The 16,648-nt window shown below is 41.6% G+C and overlaps 1 protein-coding gene across 1 annotated transcript in view; it reads left to right on the top strand.

Moving 5' to 3' along the window:
• Nucleotides 1-8,061: 8,061 nt before the first annotated feature.
• CRYBG3 (crystallin beta-gamma domain containing 3) overlaps nucleotides 8,062-16,648 on the top strand; it is an 82,289-nt gene continuing 73,702 nt past the window's right edge. Inside the window, exon 1 of the mRNA XM_039713146.1 lies at nucleotides 8,062-8,289. Within this exon, the coding sequence (XP_039569080.1) occupies nucleotides 8,189-8,289 (101 nt within the window). The 5' untranslated portion in view covers nucleotides 8,062-8,188. The remainder of the gene's footprint in view (nucleotides 8,290-16,648) is intronic.

Consider the following 16,648-nt stretch of genomic DNA (forward strand, 5'->3'; position numbering starts at 1 on the left):
AACAAAAGCAGTGTTAGTGAGGATTATCTTTAAAATACCCTCCTGACCTGAATTAATGCACGAGTGGAGGCATGCCTGTACACACTTAAGAGGGAAACAATCCCAAAGTTTTCAAGCCATGGGGTTGGAACCATGTGAAAGAACAGCAGAACTTGGCAAGAGGCCTCCACACAAGCCAAGGTTCTCCAGGAATAATGCCAATGGATATTTAGGAAAAATACAAGTTTGTAGTATGCTTCACTTGGAACTGGGAAAGCTTATTCCACAAATACAGGATATAACCATGGGACAGGGATTAAGGGGTAACACTTCCAACTTGAAGGAAATGGCATAATGTCACTTGCAAAAAAAGAGGCAGTCATGAGTAAATAATAATAAATATTAAAACTTTATGTCAGTAATAAAAGAGTTGTCTGTCATGCACCACTGCTGTTCTTGGCATCATCTGTATTTATGATCACACAGGTTTAAAGGTGTTACTAGGAAAAGAACTTGGCAAGCTTTTTTTTTTTTTTGCTTAAACTATCACTCTGCAAGTAAATCTCTCTTTGTTTTAAGCTTATCCACCAACATTTATTGGCATAAAGTGAAAAGGAAAAAAGTGTCTAAAAATTGGTGTAATGAGTAACAAATGGAATCAATGAACCAGAAAGTGGATGTTGTTTTCAGTGACAGCAACATTCCAAGGATTTTGTTTATCATGTATTACATCATCAGTGGATTACATTAAAGTATCTTGGACCCAATTGAACATTTCTGTCCGTGAGGTGGTGTTGTTGGCCAGCCATTAATTCTTGCTTTAGAGAAGTAAGGACTGATGAAGAAGGGTTTCTTTTCAAGGGTGGAATGTTTTTGCTGCTTTTCTCTTGTAATATTTGTTTTTATTCCCTCTTCAGCCCCCTTTTTCCAGGTGGTCTTTTACATCCTTAGGTGGTTTTAAATGGGGAAGTGTTACTATGTTTGGAGAGGCCTAGAACCTAGGCATAATTGTTTTCTAAGTCCTCCACTGAGCTTTAAATCAAGAGCAAGTTAATGCTCTAAAAAAAATTTTGGCAGCAGTTTCAAAGCAGGCTAAATTGATCTATAAAGTAATCCAATCTTGTGGTTAGTAAGTATTGCTGTATTTTGCAGTTAAGTTTTGAGTCTTACTATTTCATTGGTACCACTATAAAATAAGATCAATCACTATTATGTTAGAAAACAATTGTAGAACAGCCACTTCAGTGCTAATTTATCACTATTCTTATAGGTACATATACTTATAATATAATAAAGCTATGTTGTAGCTTTACAGTTCCTGGAAATTAAAATAAATATGGGCAAAATTGAGTCATTCAGGTTGTAGGAATATTTTTAAGTACGAAATTTCCTTTTCACTCATTCCATAAATGTTAAAGTACTACTTAGTTCTCTGTCTACTCTGTCATGCAATGATTTTTAAAAGTATTAAAACCTACTCTTCTTGTGGGTAATAAGTCTCATACATTCCTTGAGGAGGGTGTTCTGTCATCATGTCAGGTAATGTATTTGAGTAAGTCCTTAATTTATGCAGCATACAAACCATCTGTGTGATTTCTTAAAGGCTGTAGCAATACCTGAGTTGTGAAGTGAATGACAAGTGATCTGATACTGGCATCAGACTAAATAGGAATACTTCAATCAGTTCCTAATATAAAGAAAAATTGACAGCTTTATCCAGAGAATTGATTTACCCCAGAGATAATGTGAGCCTTTATTTTCAGCAGCAGTTCAGCACACCCTGAAAATTGGAAAACACAGAGTAGCTCTACTGTTTATGAACTACACTAACTGCATTCTCTAAATACCATCTTCCATTGTAGAGAAATCCCTTTAGTCTTCTTGGTCATATTTTATTAGACTAGAGCTGTGCATTAAATACAGAAAATATTTCTAAAGAACAGCATTAGTTAAAAAGACTGTTGCAGGCTCATATCCTCATTAGCCAGAGGTTTCCTTGTGATGGCATTTACTTTGCTAAAAAAGCTTTTCTGCCTTGACTTTACTAGCAATGAATGCTTGAGTGAGGAAACATGGATTATTCAGAATTTTTGTTCTGGGGTATTAAAAGAAATCTTTTCTCTATTAAAGGTTTTGTTGTGTTGGGCTTAAAAAGAAAAATAAATAAATAAAACCCACAAAACAAATGAGAGTGTGGGGGGTCAGTTATGCTGCTACTTACCCAGCTAACCAGGCAATGGTAGGGTTAGGGTTAGGTTAATTCTTACTAACTTGGCCTTCGAGATTTCTTTCTTACCCTTTTTCTGTGTGTTACACAGACTGTTTACTGTTATGTGGAACTTGTGTGCCAAGAATTAGACTCTGTTTTTATGTTTGTTCTGTAATAAGACTGAAGTATTTTCTCCCTGTTTAGAATATGGATATAATTTGCATACATAAGAAAAGATCTCTTCTTTGTTTTCTCTCTCTTTTTTTCTTTTTTTCTTTTTAATTTCTTACTGGGAGCTTAAATGGAGAAGAAAATAAGTTATTCCATGAAACCAGATGGGATTCTGCAACATTAGCAGCCAAAAGCTTTTATGATCCTGTTTGGCTCAATCCATAAGAATTCTGCTTGTTAGAGACTGGTGTAGTTCGAGTCATTTTTATATACAGAATATTTTGCACTCCAGACACTAAAGATGATTATTGCTTTCAGGATATGCTTACACACATGCTCAGTATGAATGTGGTAAGGGGTTGCTGTGTGTGTATATAAATATATATATATATACACACATTGTAATTTTCAAACATTTTAAATAATATTTTATAAAGAGTCCAGAACATTGGGTTAATAAAATATTCTGTGTTGTGAAATCCAGCAGGAAAGACAAGGAGCAGCTTTGGTGTGTCTGCAGTCAGTGGTTTTAGGAAGCCTTGGGCTCCAGGGACTTGTTTTAGGAAATCTTTGAAAGGTAGTTAAGACAGGCAAGTCTGCTCTCCTGAGGCCTAAATTTACTGTACGTAGGCTTGTACAACAATTTAAAACTGGCTAGTAAGCTGCAAATTTAAAAATCTACTTTTATGTACATGCATGGAAATATGGTAAGCCCATTAGAATAGTAATTTGATTTTATATTTGGAAGTGTGTATATTTGTACAGAAAGGTGTGTGTTCATTTTTAACCACACATCTGATATTCAAAAGACATTCTAGGTGGAAAAGTGTTAAATTAATTACAATATATAAGTAGCTGGTAATGTATTTCATGGATTTATTTGCATGTAAGATACCTCTTTTGAAAGCTCTTACATTCTTATGAATATTGAATTATTTGTTCTGCTTTTTACACTGTCTACAATATATGGTAGAACTTGGATGAAATCAGCTTAAAGCTGAAGCACTTTATTTAAACACATTTTTTTGTGGAAGGCTGATGGTGAATAGACAGATTGTCTTAGCAGGTGAGCAGACTCAGAGCAAGATGGTTTTACAGAGACCTCATTACATGAAGTGCAGACTTTCCTGAGCTCTAGTTAGGGTAGGGTGGTTTGCAGTCATTAACTTGGTAAGAGGACAAGTGAGCTTAATCTTTATTTTCAATTCACACAAGTTTAATTGATATGAGGTGCTGTCAAAAACATCTTGGGAGCCTCCCAGACAAGCTGTGCTAATCAGCTAAAAGTTTTCAAATCTTTTGGAATTAGGTGCATACATTCCAGCACAGTATGAGGCTTCTGAGTGCTTTTTGTTCCATGCCCAGGTGCAGAGAAAGTCTGCTTTAAAGATTCTGTAGGTGGGTTGGTGGTTTCTTATTTTGTACTTCACTTTTAGTTTCCCCTTTTAGCACTTTTGCTACTGGGTGGGTGTAGATGTCACAAATTTACAAGTGAAAAACAAATAGAGTAGAAATAAACAAGAGAACCTTTCCAAAAAGATGATTTAAAGATTTTAATTCCCAGACTGAACTTTGGCCATAGGTAGCACGGTGTATAAGTCTTACCCAAAATAATAAAGAACACAGCTACAGGTCTCATAAGCTGCTATTTAACTCCATGAGTCATTTCCAGCTCTTCTCCAGACATGAAGGCATTTGAACAAGAGCAGCCGACCATTTGGCTGTCTTTTAAACCGTTTTCAGTAAATCAAATGGAGGAACTGTGTGTTTACAGTTAAAGGATGAGGATTGCTGGAAGCTGCACAGCACATACTTTACAGCAGGAGGTCATGGCTAGATAGAAAATAATCCTATAAATCCTCGCTAACATCCTTCATCTGTGTAACAACATAGCCAACACCCAACTCTTCCATTCTGTTGGTCATCTTCATTTTAGAGATTAGAGATTTGAAAGGCATCTGTATTTTTTTCAACATCTGGACAACTAGCATTGTAAAAAAATGGCTAGGAAATATTACACACCATGACTCCTTTATGTGTATTTATTAATTCATGGTCTCATGGCGCCTATTAAAAATCTTGCCATAATAGATTACAGACTGGAAAGGAAAAAGATAGGTAAGAGCCTGTTCATTTTTAAAATACTGTTGCTATTTATGCCACATCTACCTGCAGACATGTTCTGTAAGAGCCTGGAAAATGGGAGTGCTTATTAACAAGAAAAAGTAGCACAGCTCTGTAAAATATTTTGATAGATAAATGCATTAACATGTATGAAATGGAAAACTGAACTTTGCTTTTGCATAGCAGAGTTACATCTCAGAAACACAAGAGCACTTATTATTATTGTGATCCAGCAATGGAAACAGTTTGAGGATGTTGTTTTCATTTAATAGTTGTGTGAAATGTGCTTGCAGGCAAAACGTTTCATTTGGAGGTTTTAAGACTGCATTTCTCCCCTAGTTATTACTTTAATGTATCAGGAAAGTTTTAAAAGAGGGGTGTGAAAGGAAGGCTCATCCTAAACCACCATAATGGAAATTTGCTTTCCTTTTTTGTATCCAAACAAAACAAAAGATTTGACTCAAGATTTTAAGAACCCATAAAAAGGAGGAAATACAAAAAGCACAATTAAAATTTCACCATCTGCTCACTCTAAATCAGCAAGGAGAAGGGGGAGGTTTCCCTTCTGCACAACCATTATAATCAGAATTGCAGTAGAAAAATTAAGTGGATGTGGAATAGGCACAGCGACATTCAAGTGACACTCGGGGCAGGACAAAATATGGAAAAAAATGTAGAGAGCCCCTGCTTGACATTTTCCTCTTCTGTGCAATTCTATCCCTCTGCAACTGTGTTTTAATGGTTTCTGCCTGCCTTTGGTGTTGCCTTATTACCTCATGTGGGCCACATGTGAGCACTTTAATCTGAGGCGGAAAGGAACCTGTTTGCCCCATCTGTCCTGGCTTGCACGTGTTGGTGCTGCTGTTATTGCTGGCAGCTGTGCTAATGTGTGAGGCCACCTGCCACATGGCAGATACTGCAGCTTTGGGTAAAAGCTTCCCTTTCCCCCTTTGCTGGAAGTCTAGATGGCTAAAGTTCTCCTTTTATTATTTTAAATGTGTCAAAACTATTTACTCTTAAGTCATGTGATACTCAATTACTCCAGGGTACCAAAAAAACCAGAAGGGGATTCTCTAACCCTTGCCATGTTCATCTTTTATATTGGTACAGTTTTACCATGTTGATTAGTTTTAATATTTTTGTTATTTACCTGCAATAGAACTGTCATTTGGTACATTCCTGTATTTTCTGCTTTTAGATGCAGTGAAGAAAGGAGGAACAGATTTGAGCACAAAATGTTACGGTTTGGGATTAGCATTTCTGATTAGGTGGGCTCTTTGTTCTTGGACAAGCAGAGCCCTGGTAATGCTTCGTGCTGCCCTGTGGTGCCCCTCTGGGCACGTGTGAACAGCCTTTGGATGCAGCAAGGTGCTCTGACTGCTTCTGTGTGTGCAAACCACTCACCATATTATGCTTAACTACATCCTGAGGTGATTACGAGGATTAATTAATGCTTAAATCCTTTGAAGGCACCGGATGCTTTACAAATGCTAATTATTATATTCAGGTTTGCTACCTTGCTATTCAGGGATTAGATCTCACTTAAGCAATAGGTGGGGAAGCTGTGAGATGTATGTGGAAAGAAGAATTAAAAGTAATAAAGAGTCACGGAGAGCCTAAGCCTCCCTGCAGCCTGTTTGTGCAGTCCTAATAAACTGCCACTTTTCTAATTTGGTTTTGGAGCCTAATTACTTCTATTTTGAATGTCAGAAGGAGTGTCTCCTCCATAATGTTCCATTGGGAGCTGCTGTTACATTTTGCAGTTTTAACCTCCACTGGCATTTCTGTGAGAATTGGGGACTATGTGTAGATACTCTAAAAATGTGGCTTCTTGTTTTCCCTATACTGTTCTGGAATTAAACATTTCATGGCTTTTTGCAAAGCTTGGGGCATCTGTATCACTGAGAGAATTGTCTGCTCCTTGTCTGGACACTGAAAACTGGACAGGACCTTGTGTACTAAGTGCTGGTCCCCTGAATAAGGTTTGTGACTGGTTACTATTCCGTGAGAAAGCTACTTTTAGTAACCTGTGATCCAACCAGCTAGTCCCAATTCTGACTGGTTAAAAAATTAAGTGCACATCCAGTATCCAGCTGTGTCTGTGCTTTTAAATTCCACATCAAAGCTATATGAGACTTGGACTATACAAAGCAGAGCTGTTTGCACATTTCTTAAAGATTTGTTCATAGCTGAGAGTAGGAAAAAAAGAGGGCAGAAAAGCACAGTAAGGTTTTTTCAGGCTGTTTTATTGGTGCTGCTGCTCTGCAGATGGGCCTAGAGTACCAGCTTCACATCTACTTGTCACAATGACACAGTTAAGAAAGAGGTTTGGGTATGGATCAAGGTGAAGAAATGGAAAAAACCTTACAGAAGAGAGGTGATCACTGGCACAGGTTACCCAGAGACCTTGGAGTTGGAGAGATTCAAAAACCATGAGGGCACACTCCTGGGTAATCTGCCCCAGGTTAAGTAGGGGATTGGACCAGGAGACTTCCTAGGATCGCTTCCAACCTCAACCATTCCACAGTTCTGTGAGATGGCACAAAGCAAAAGGAGCTGATAGAAAGGTGTAAGGTGGAGGCAGTCACAAAGAGCAGCAGAGATGCTCACAAAGATGAGAAAGTGTGGTTCTGAATTTAAAATCCTTGTGTCAAGGCTGGTCTATTTTACCACTAGCTCACACTCAGTGAATCATGAAGGTTTTGTGCATCACCTCGATCTATAAAATGAGGATAGTGTTTGTCACTGTGCTGTTGCAATGGCAAGGTCATCTATAGGTATAGTTTGACGTTAAGTCAAGGGTGGCCACAATTCTTGGAAGGAGCAAAATGAAGGGTTTGGTATTAAAAAGCCCAAAACCAAACTAAGAACTAAACCAAACTCCTTCCTAGGAAGCAAACTGTTTGAAAGACAGGAGAGCTCCTTTCTTCCAAGCCACTTTTCGTCAGCAAGCATGGTCTGACCTGACCCCCCAGTGACAGAGAGAGGGGAGAGCTGCTGCCGTGTGCCTTCGTTCGCTGCCCGTGTTGACAGCGCTGGGCACAGGTGCTGTGGCAGCCGGGACAGCGCGAAGCCCGGTCCTGACTGCGGGGACAGACGAGTGCAGGATCTCCAAGCCGGCCCGCCTCACAAAGCACCAGGCTGGCGCTTGCAGTCACTCAGGACTGGGGATTCTCAAGGCTGCCTAACCTTTTTCTTCAGAGGTTTGCTGTTGTTTTGCTTTGGCTTTTTTTTTTTTTTAACCTCTGATCTTTTCTCTTTGTTCATTGTTGTTTTGCTTTGCCTTTTTTTTTTTTTTTTTTTTTTTTTACCTCTGATCTTTTCTCTTTGTTCACACCAATTATGACCCATTAACTTAAAAACAAAAAGCAACAAACCCGAACCAAACACAACGCGCCACCCTCCCGGCGCGGAGGCGGCGGGCCCTCCCTGTCCGCGGCCCTCGCTTCCCTCCGCGGCCCCGGGCGGGGGCCGGGCCGCGGATGGGGCTCCCCCATCTCCCCGGGCCGCTGCCACAGCCACCCCCCGCCTCCGAGCGCGGCTCTCCCGGCCCGCCCCGCCGGCAGCAGGGCGGGAGCGCGGAGCGGCGGCTCCTCCCCGGGGCGGAGGGACGCGTTCGCCGCCTCCCGCCCGCCGCCGCCGCGGGGACTCGGTGCCGGGCGGCTGCTGGCGGCGTCTCCCGTCCCGTCCCGTCCGGTCCCGGGGATGTCCGGCGGGGGCAGCCGGCGGCGGGCCGGCTCCTCCTGGCACAGCACTTTCTCTCGCTTCTTCTCCAGGAGCCCACCCGGCGAGGGGGCGGCGAACAGGTACGCGGGGCACGGGGGCCGCGCGGTGCCACCTGCACGGCCGGGGGACAGCGGGGGGCGCGGGGCTGAGCGGGGCCCCGGGCCGCGTTGCGACACTGCTGGGTGGCGGGGCAGCGGGAGGAAGCGGCGTTCCCCGCGGGGAGCCCGCGCGTCCCGGGGGCGGCTCCTGGGACGGCGGCGGGGCGGCGGCGGCTCCGGGGGAGCTGCGAGCGGGCTGCGAGCGGGCTGACAGCTGCTGCCGCGGCCGGGAAGGGCGGGCTGTCCTGGGGCAGCGCTGCCGTGCGGGCACGGCTGCTGCTGGGCGCTGGGGCCGCGGGACTCGGGGGCTCCCCGGGAGGTACATCGAGCACCCCCGGCCCCGCCAGGCTCGGCGGAGCCCCGGTGGAACCTGCTGGGAATAGAGCACCCCCGGCTCCTCCACCGCGGTCAGCGTCCTGTGGCCGGGTCGCAGCCCCTTCCTCGGGGACTGGAAGCAGGGCAGGGCGCTGAGGGCTTTGAGGGCTTTGTTTGTTTGTTTTTCCTTTCCAGCTTTCACGCTGAAAGTTTTCTTTTGGACTGGTGTAAATCAGGCGTTAATGCAACATAAATATTACTGGTGTGTTTAAGTCTCAATGCAAAAATTGTGGTTTATGGAAACTTCGTTATTAATATTTTTTTAGCGCGGGGAGACTTTACAAGATGAAAAGGTTTGGAAACTTCTTGTGTATTTGTTCCTCTTCCTTTTTTTTTAAATTATTCTGGTGGTTGATTTCTGTCTGTAACTAGGAAAGAAGCAGAGGTAAGTTTCCTTTAGTTTCTCAGGCAGCCTTATTGTCAGCCCAAGTTAACGAGCATATTTCTGTGGTGAAAAGGTGTTAACTGCCTAGGCCTTACTTCCTCAGGTGTAGTATTTATTTTTTGCTTTTAACATGTTGGTTTTAATCTGAGTCATTCTTGATACAGGGCATAGGTTTGTGTTTAAACTGAGACAGTAAACGCTGTTTAATCAGATAGCGGCTATCGCAGTAGTTCTTGCAGTGAAAAGCTGTAGAAACTTGCATATTCTCAGCAGTCATGGGAAATACAAGAGCCTATTGCTCTTTTGCACTGACCACCTTAAACAGTCCTGTAAATGCACCATAAGGATGTTTAACTTCGCGGAGTTTGTTTCACTGTAAGCATTTGACATGCCAGTACACCACCAAGAATCCACTGGTCTTTTATGAGTAGAAAACACTGCTTTTTTATTTAATAGAAAAAAGAAATTGGGAGCAAGGCTGCTGAATCAAGGACATCTTTTCAATTGCTGGAATAGCCTGGCTGTTTTGTCTGCTGGGGGTGGTTAAGATACGGGAGAAGGCGAAGGTTTGGATCTGGCTGAGGACCTGGAGAGGCAATAGGACAATTTTCCTCGGATGACACCTTGCCAGCTCCCTACAGCTGTGGTTTGGGATGAACAAAAAAGCCTCGCGGTCACCTCGGTGAGGAGGAGAGTGATGCCACTTCAGTGGTTTGTGCACTACATGGCCGGTCTGTAGGTAGCACTCACGGCAGACCTACTCCACTTAACTCGGGGCTGCAGTCTAATCTCTGTCCCAATCACAGTTTCATTTCCTGCAGCCAGGAGCCTTACCTTTATTCGGGAGCTGGGATAGTCGGCGCAGATATGCAAAGGCTGCGGCCCCTCGGCCTCGTTCTTGAGCTCCTCACGAGGTTCCCTGTGGGGCCGGGGCTCCTTCCTGGAGCGGAGGCAGGCGAAAGCCCTGGCCATCCCCAGTCCCATTCGGCATGTTAAGGAGCTTTTCCTTGTTGTGCCGGGCTGCAGCGTGGCACGTTCGTCAGGAATGCTGACGTTCTCGTATTTGGTTTCCAGTGGCAGCCTTGTTGGCAGATTAGCGTAATTGCATACATTACCCAGCGCCGGGCTGGGATGAGTGCCGCAGGTTCGCTCCTCGGGTTTGTTCGGCGAGCTCGGCCCTGCCGCAGGATGGATCGCTGAACAAAGCCAGAGTGCGGGCAGGGAGCACCAGGGCTGCCCTGGGTGTTTGCTGTGAAGGTGTGGAGTGCCTGGGCGAGTTGGGGAATGCAGCTTTTGTGAAGGGCTGGGAGAAATGTATGCACCGGCATGGAATCCCCTTCGGGTTATTGGTAGGATATATGCTGGAACCACACCAAGTTTGATATATATATGTGTGTAAACTTTTCTTGGAGCTATTTTCCTTCGTGATGAGTTTCAAAAGAGTAGAAGACTTAAGTAGAGGGGGAGCAGTGTATCACACACACCCCGTGTGCCCGCACTGACCTCTGGAGACATGCATCACACTTGGTGCCTCTGCAGAATGTGATGGTTTCCTAAGTTATAAAAGCATGCAGAAATGAGCCTCTGTCCGTCCAAAAGTCATTCTCCATCTGCTGCTGCAAATTAGGCCATGGTGGGTGGCTGGAAAGTGCCAGCTTTCCTTCCCCCATGGGCAGAGCTCCCCTCTTGCTCCAGACCCTGTTCAGATTTACCTGTAAAAACTACAAGAACCAAAACCCAAACCTAATGTGACCCTGGTTTAAAAATGGGAGGAAGGGGGCAGGGGGAGTTCCATAGTTTGTTAATCAGTGTCTTGGACTCTTCTGAAAACCTCATTTGACAAGAAGCTTATGTTAATAACTCGCCATTACAGCAATGTGTAGCTCTGTTGAACATGAGACTTGCTGGAGGCTTGCTTGCTTGCTTGTGGAAAAATTAAGCTGCACAGGTTAGTTTTAAGGTTTGTGGCAGCAAAAAACCCAGCACATACCTTTGGAGTTCACTTGGCTTTTACATAAGATGTAGCCAAATGGAAAGCATCTCCCACCCAGTGCTTGTCTGCTGCTTAAGTGTGTTCTTCAGAGTTGGGGCTGCTTGGAATGGCTTCAGTGCTCTTCATCCCAGGTGTTTATCATTGACTTCCATCAAAGGCAGTCATTATGCTGTACTGGACTATTTGCTATTTTCAGTAATACACCATTGGTTATTGGTTACCACAGTGTTTGTCCTGGAGCAATCTAAATCCCCAGGGCGACAAAACCCAATTGCATTTTCAGTATTCTAATAGGAGTCTTAAATTATTTTTTTTTTCCTAAGACATGTGTCTTTAGTCCATCTGGAAGCAGACACAGCTTTTACACTGTAAGTCTACACTGTGGATTCTTTCAGAAATATGTGGCTTCTGTGGCTGAGCAATTGTTCTTTTGTAAATAAATGTGACCTTTCAGGGGAGTGTGACACTTTTTACTGAGGTACCATCAAAATGTCCTTTGAACTATGAGTGCATTTTATTAGATATTCTGTATAGTGTTTAGCAGGTTCCTTTCAGATTTCTCGTTTTCTTTCCAAGCACTGTTGGCTGATCACAGAACCACCAGTGCAGATTTGGTTTGTTGGGATATTTTGTCTGCATTTCTGGAGTATACCAGAGACATCAAACAGGGAAGAGCAACCTTTCATCTGTTTAGAAGGATTTTGGGGGGCTGATTTGTTTGCTGGGATTTTTTTTTGGGGCTGAGGTTGTTGTTCCATTCATCCATTAGTATCTTACTGAGAGCTTTCAGAGATTAAGAACTTTGTTTATTCTGCCTGAGGAGAGATTAGAGAGTCTTTTTCTTCCTTTGGGACTGCCAGTCATTGTTCCTGTTTACAAAGAACATGTATTTTTGTAGTTGTAAAAACTGTGCATTTGAGGGACTGCTGGAAATTGATGGAAAAGGGAGTAATAAATTTCAAACCTAGTTCTTCTGAAATTGCTGCCTCCTGGCTGGGTTTGATTCAGATGCCATTGGCATTTTTGAAGAAATCCATTATCTACTGGAAAAATCAATCTCTGCTTTCTAATAAAGAACCTTTCACTTTCAAAAGCCAGAACAGGATTCTTTGTGTTGTTGCTAAAATTTAGCTTATTTATGAGTCTACATGAGGGATGGTGGTTTGTGGAACCACCAAGGGCAATACTCCAACCATATAGAAGAATTCAAATTAGACTTGCTTAAGTAAGGTGCATTATGAAAATTCTCTGTACTTTTCTTAATTTGGGGTTTCTTTCTTCCTTTTTGCTTTCTAGATTTTTCTGTTATGGCTTCCATTGCAGGATAATTCAGAATAGTATGAAAGGCCCTGATTCAGCAGGGTACCAAAGTGATTGCCTATAATTAAACAGGTAAATAGTTCTATGCACTTTAGTGGGACTGCCTGCTTGGGCAGAACACGTACTTGGATGTCTCGTGGGACTGAGACCAGGAGAAGCAGGGCCAGCAGCTGGCCATGTGTGTGAGAGACATTTCCTGAAGGAAATGTTACTAGAGACTTAATTATAATAGAAGCGTTCCTTGGAAGAAACAAAGCAACATTTTTTCCACTATTTTAAATGTTAACAGCGTTCTCTCCTTTTCCAGTTATTGGCATAAGGGCCAGAGTCAATGCAAAAATATTTCCAAAACAGCTACAAGTCTGTGGTTTTAAGGAAGAGTTTTGCAAAGATCAAAACTCCTTGGACTTCTCCTCTAGTGAACAAAAGGCTCCCAGGTGGAAAAAAAAAATTAAGATTCTGAAACATGTTGCTGTGGGGATTGTATTTCTAATTATTATATGTTCTTGAAAGGGTGGAAACCCAGTTACTGCTTTTAATTTTTGAGGGGCTTTTGGATTTTATACAGTTCAGTTCATATGCTATTATACTTGCAGACAGTAGCACAGCACTGGGTTGCTCAGGCTTTAACTTGGTTCTTCTGGTATATTAATTTTCATTTCTGATATAATATTATCTGTTCTAACTGGCTTTGCACTATCTGTTTTGAAGACTTAAGGTCAGAAATGTTTCCTTCCTTACTCATTTCACTTTCTCGTGTCAGTTTCCAGACACAAGATCTAGTCTCCAATAGTGTTGTTATTGTGATTTCATGACTTGCCTTATTTTGAAATAGAATGTTGTTTTTCTGAATGTTCTGCTGCTTCTTAAGTTGATAAAATATTTTCCAAAGGCAGTAAATCTGCTTAAGGAGGTCTTGAAACCTAAGTGTGCAAACACCTTGGGGATCTGCACTTCACCTATGGACAGTGTTGTGCTGGGGAAAAAAAGTAGGAAAAAGTTATTTCTTGTGAGCAGAACAGAGAAGGCATGAATAATTGCAATGATAACATTCTTTTATTTTAATCATCAGTTTCAGGCTGCAAATTTGGCCATAGAACTTATTTTGGTAGGAATGGAAAATGCATGCCTTCAAAACAAAAGAGGGAGCTTTGGTGTCTGTAGGATGCTTCCTGGTGTATTTTTTGTGAGCAGAGGTGGGAGTTCTGGAGAGTATTTTCTTGAGTTGAAATTGTAGCCCTTTACCTCTACCAAAAGTTTTCTCCTCCAGCCTGACTAGAAGAGCTCGCTGCACTTCACTGGTGACACCAGTCTCTCTTGCTTGTTTTTTTCTGGGGTGTTTGTCCTTAATGAATCTTCTTGAAATTCTGGTATGCTCTGTTTATCAGAACAACAGTTGCTGCTGCTTTAAAGCTGCCCTGGATTAGTTTTTTTTAAAAATATCTCCTATTTTTATGCCATTTTGTAAACACCACTGTCGATCCTCCGCGCCGCAAACAGTTCTATTCCCCATCAATTCAATAAATTTAACCTTGTAAATGCTTTGTAAATCTGTTTCTGATGTTATACCAAGTGTTTGTGTTAGTGACCAGTAACATATCTATGTCATAAGCTTGCTGGAAACTGTCTAACCAATCAGGCTGGAAATAGGGAGCAGATTCCACAGCAGTGCTGGTTACTATGCCTGACAGATGCCAGAAGGAAAACCTTGATGTAATCTGGTATAATCACACTGCCCAACAGAGGAGTAAGCTCTGCTCAGAAACATTTATATTTCTTTCTCCAGCCTTTGTAGGGCTGTTCAGTTCCCTCACATGTAAAACTGATTAAGTTATTTAGCAAGAGTCATCATATTTATTTCCCTTAGTTCTAGCTTTTAAACTTAAAGGTACATGTTCAGTGTAACGTCATGGTTTGGTTCTTGAATTTTTTTTTCATGTAAACTTTCATTGTAAAATGTGGCCTATCTGCGATTTTTCTGATGTATTTATTTTCCATTATAGTTTTAGTTGCTTGTTTCAGTCTTCATTTAATACTAACACACTTTGTGTAGCTGACATAAACCATGCAACACAGCACTGCTGTTGCAGAACGTGAAGCTGACCCAGCTTTGCTGCACAAGCAAAGAACAGTATGTAAATCAGCAGCAGAAACAGGTCTGAGAGGAAAAATTGTTTCAGTTAAAACAATCTAAATTGCTTATTGCTCTCTGTAATCAAACCAGTTTCGAAATGAGGGTAGTTTAATTGAATATAATACATTTTGTGCTATTTCAACACTTACATTAATCAGCAATTGTAACACTTCTTCTGCCTAATTTCCTGCTTTCTCCTCCTCCTGGCTCCTTTTTCTCCTTCCTTATCTTTCTCTGCTTTCTTTTCCTTTTCCTCTGTTTCCCTTCTGTATTTTTTAAATGAAATAGCAGCTTTGCTTTCCCTTGACCCTCTAATTTCAAACTCAATAACTTGTTTTTATAATTACCATTTGTCTTAATGTCTTCAATCATCTCCCCTATGTGTGTGGCCTCAGCTTAAGCACAGAAGCAGCAGCCAGAAACTTCACATTCAAATTTCTGTGCAGAATTCTCCCTCTCTTTAAGACAAGCCCCAACAACCTTGTCAGAGACTAGAGGCAGATTTTGTCACTGCTGCTGCTATTTGGTTTCCCAAGAAGTGTGCTGGCCTGGGAATCTTGCTGAGAAGTCCACTGGAAATTTCTCATTTCTGAGCTTTTCAGAAAAGAGCAACATTGTGGTTTTGGGAGGAGGGAAACAGAGGAAAGAGGTTTAAATTCATTTAATTCATTGGGGTATTTTTCTTCTAAAATGCCAGCATTTTTATTTTCTGTTAAATACTAACATATTTTAGGTGTCACTTGATGCACAAGCCAATTTTTTGCATTCAGTTGATTTCCTCATAGCTTGTTGACTCTGAGCTTTACAGTAATATTTTCCTTTCAGTTAATTCAACGAATGGTTACTGTACCCTTGCTCATATTCCTCAAGGTACGTGCCGGAAGTTTGACTCTTAAAAAATTGACTTTTTAGATCAGGGTCTGATAGTTCTCCCAGCTGCACAGCACACAAATGGCTTCATAAGTGTGACGAGAGTGCCTAGAGGAAGGTGCTTCCCTTTAAAGTCTATTTTATTTAGTTGGATTAAAGGGGAAGGATAGAAAAATTGATTTACTAAGTCTCCAGGCAACGTGAGAAGGTAATAAACATGGGATTGATTGTAACATCACTGAAAGGTGGGAATTGTCAAGCTCAGTTTTGTTTATGAGATTACAGCTTCACTTGACAAACTGCTGAAATATTATCCTTAGATGCTTAAGACTTTCCCCTTAAAATATTTGCAAGTGCAATAACAGCAGGCTAAAGCTCAACATACGGAGGATTATAAAAAAACCAGACATAATAAATAATTTTGTACTTGATCTGTTTGAATAAAATTAAAAAGGTGTATTTTTAAATCAATTTAATATCTTCCCAGATAATTTAAAAGAGGACAAAACTGTAGCATGTGAAGTTTGCAGATGATTTGAGTGAAAAGTATGGAAATCAACTTGTTGGAAACAAACTGAGTTACCATGGTTGGCAGCCAGTTAAACATGAGCTGCCAAAGTGGTGGCTCAGAGAAGAAAATATGACTGTTGGGTGTATAAACAACAAACCACGTGTGTTCTGTGGATGCTTTGGTTACTGCAGTACCAAGTCCAGTTTTGGTGTCCATGATTTATCGTGAAAGAGATGCTGGCAAGCTGAAAAGGGCTCTGAAAAGATCAATTTGATGTCTGGAAAAAATGAAAAAGATTCTGGCAAGCTGAAAAGATCAATTTGATGTCTGGAAAAACGCCCTCACAGAATAAAGTGATGTAGCTCAGTGGCATTTAGTTTAGAAATGACAATGTTAAAGGTTGAGGAATGACTCTGCCTCAAGGAATGTAACTGGAAGGGAAATCAGATTTAAGTACTTTATGTTATAGTGTGGCTTCAAGAGGTTGTTTGAATTGAGACCTTTATAATCTGTCCCACATAAATGTAGATTGATGGAGAGATGAGACTTGAATAGTTAAGCCTAATAAGTAGTGAATTTAGTAGCACTTTACATGGGAAGGTCTTATTTACAAATGTGGTCTTTTTGCCATAGTTTGTTGTTTTTCAACCAAAGCTCATAACTTCTTGTCACATGTTAAAGGCTTGATGCAGGTCTCCCTTGGTGAAATTTCATAATCTAGATTATGCAGGAGGCCAGCTGCAGTATTCATAA

This window comes from Passer montanus, unplaced genomic scaffold, assembly GCF_014805655.1.
Source record: "Passer montanus isolate IOZ18808 unplaced genomic scaffold, ASM1480565v1 scaffold28, whole genome shotgun sequence".
Lineage (NCBI taxonomy): Eukaryota > Metazoa > Chordata > Aves > Passeriformes > Passeridae > Passer > Passer montanus.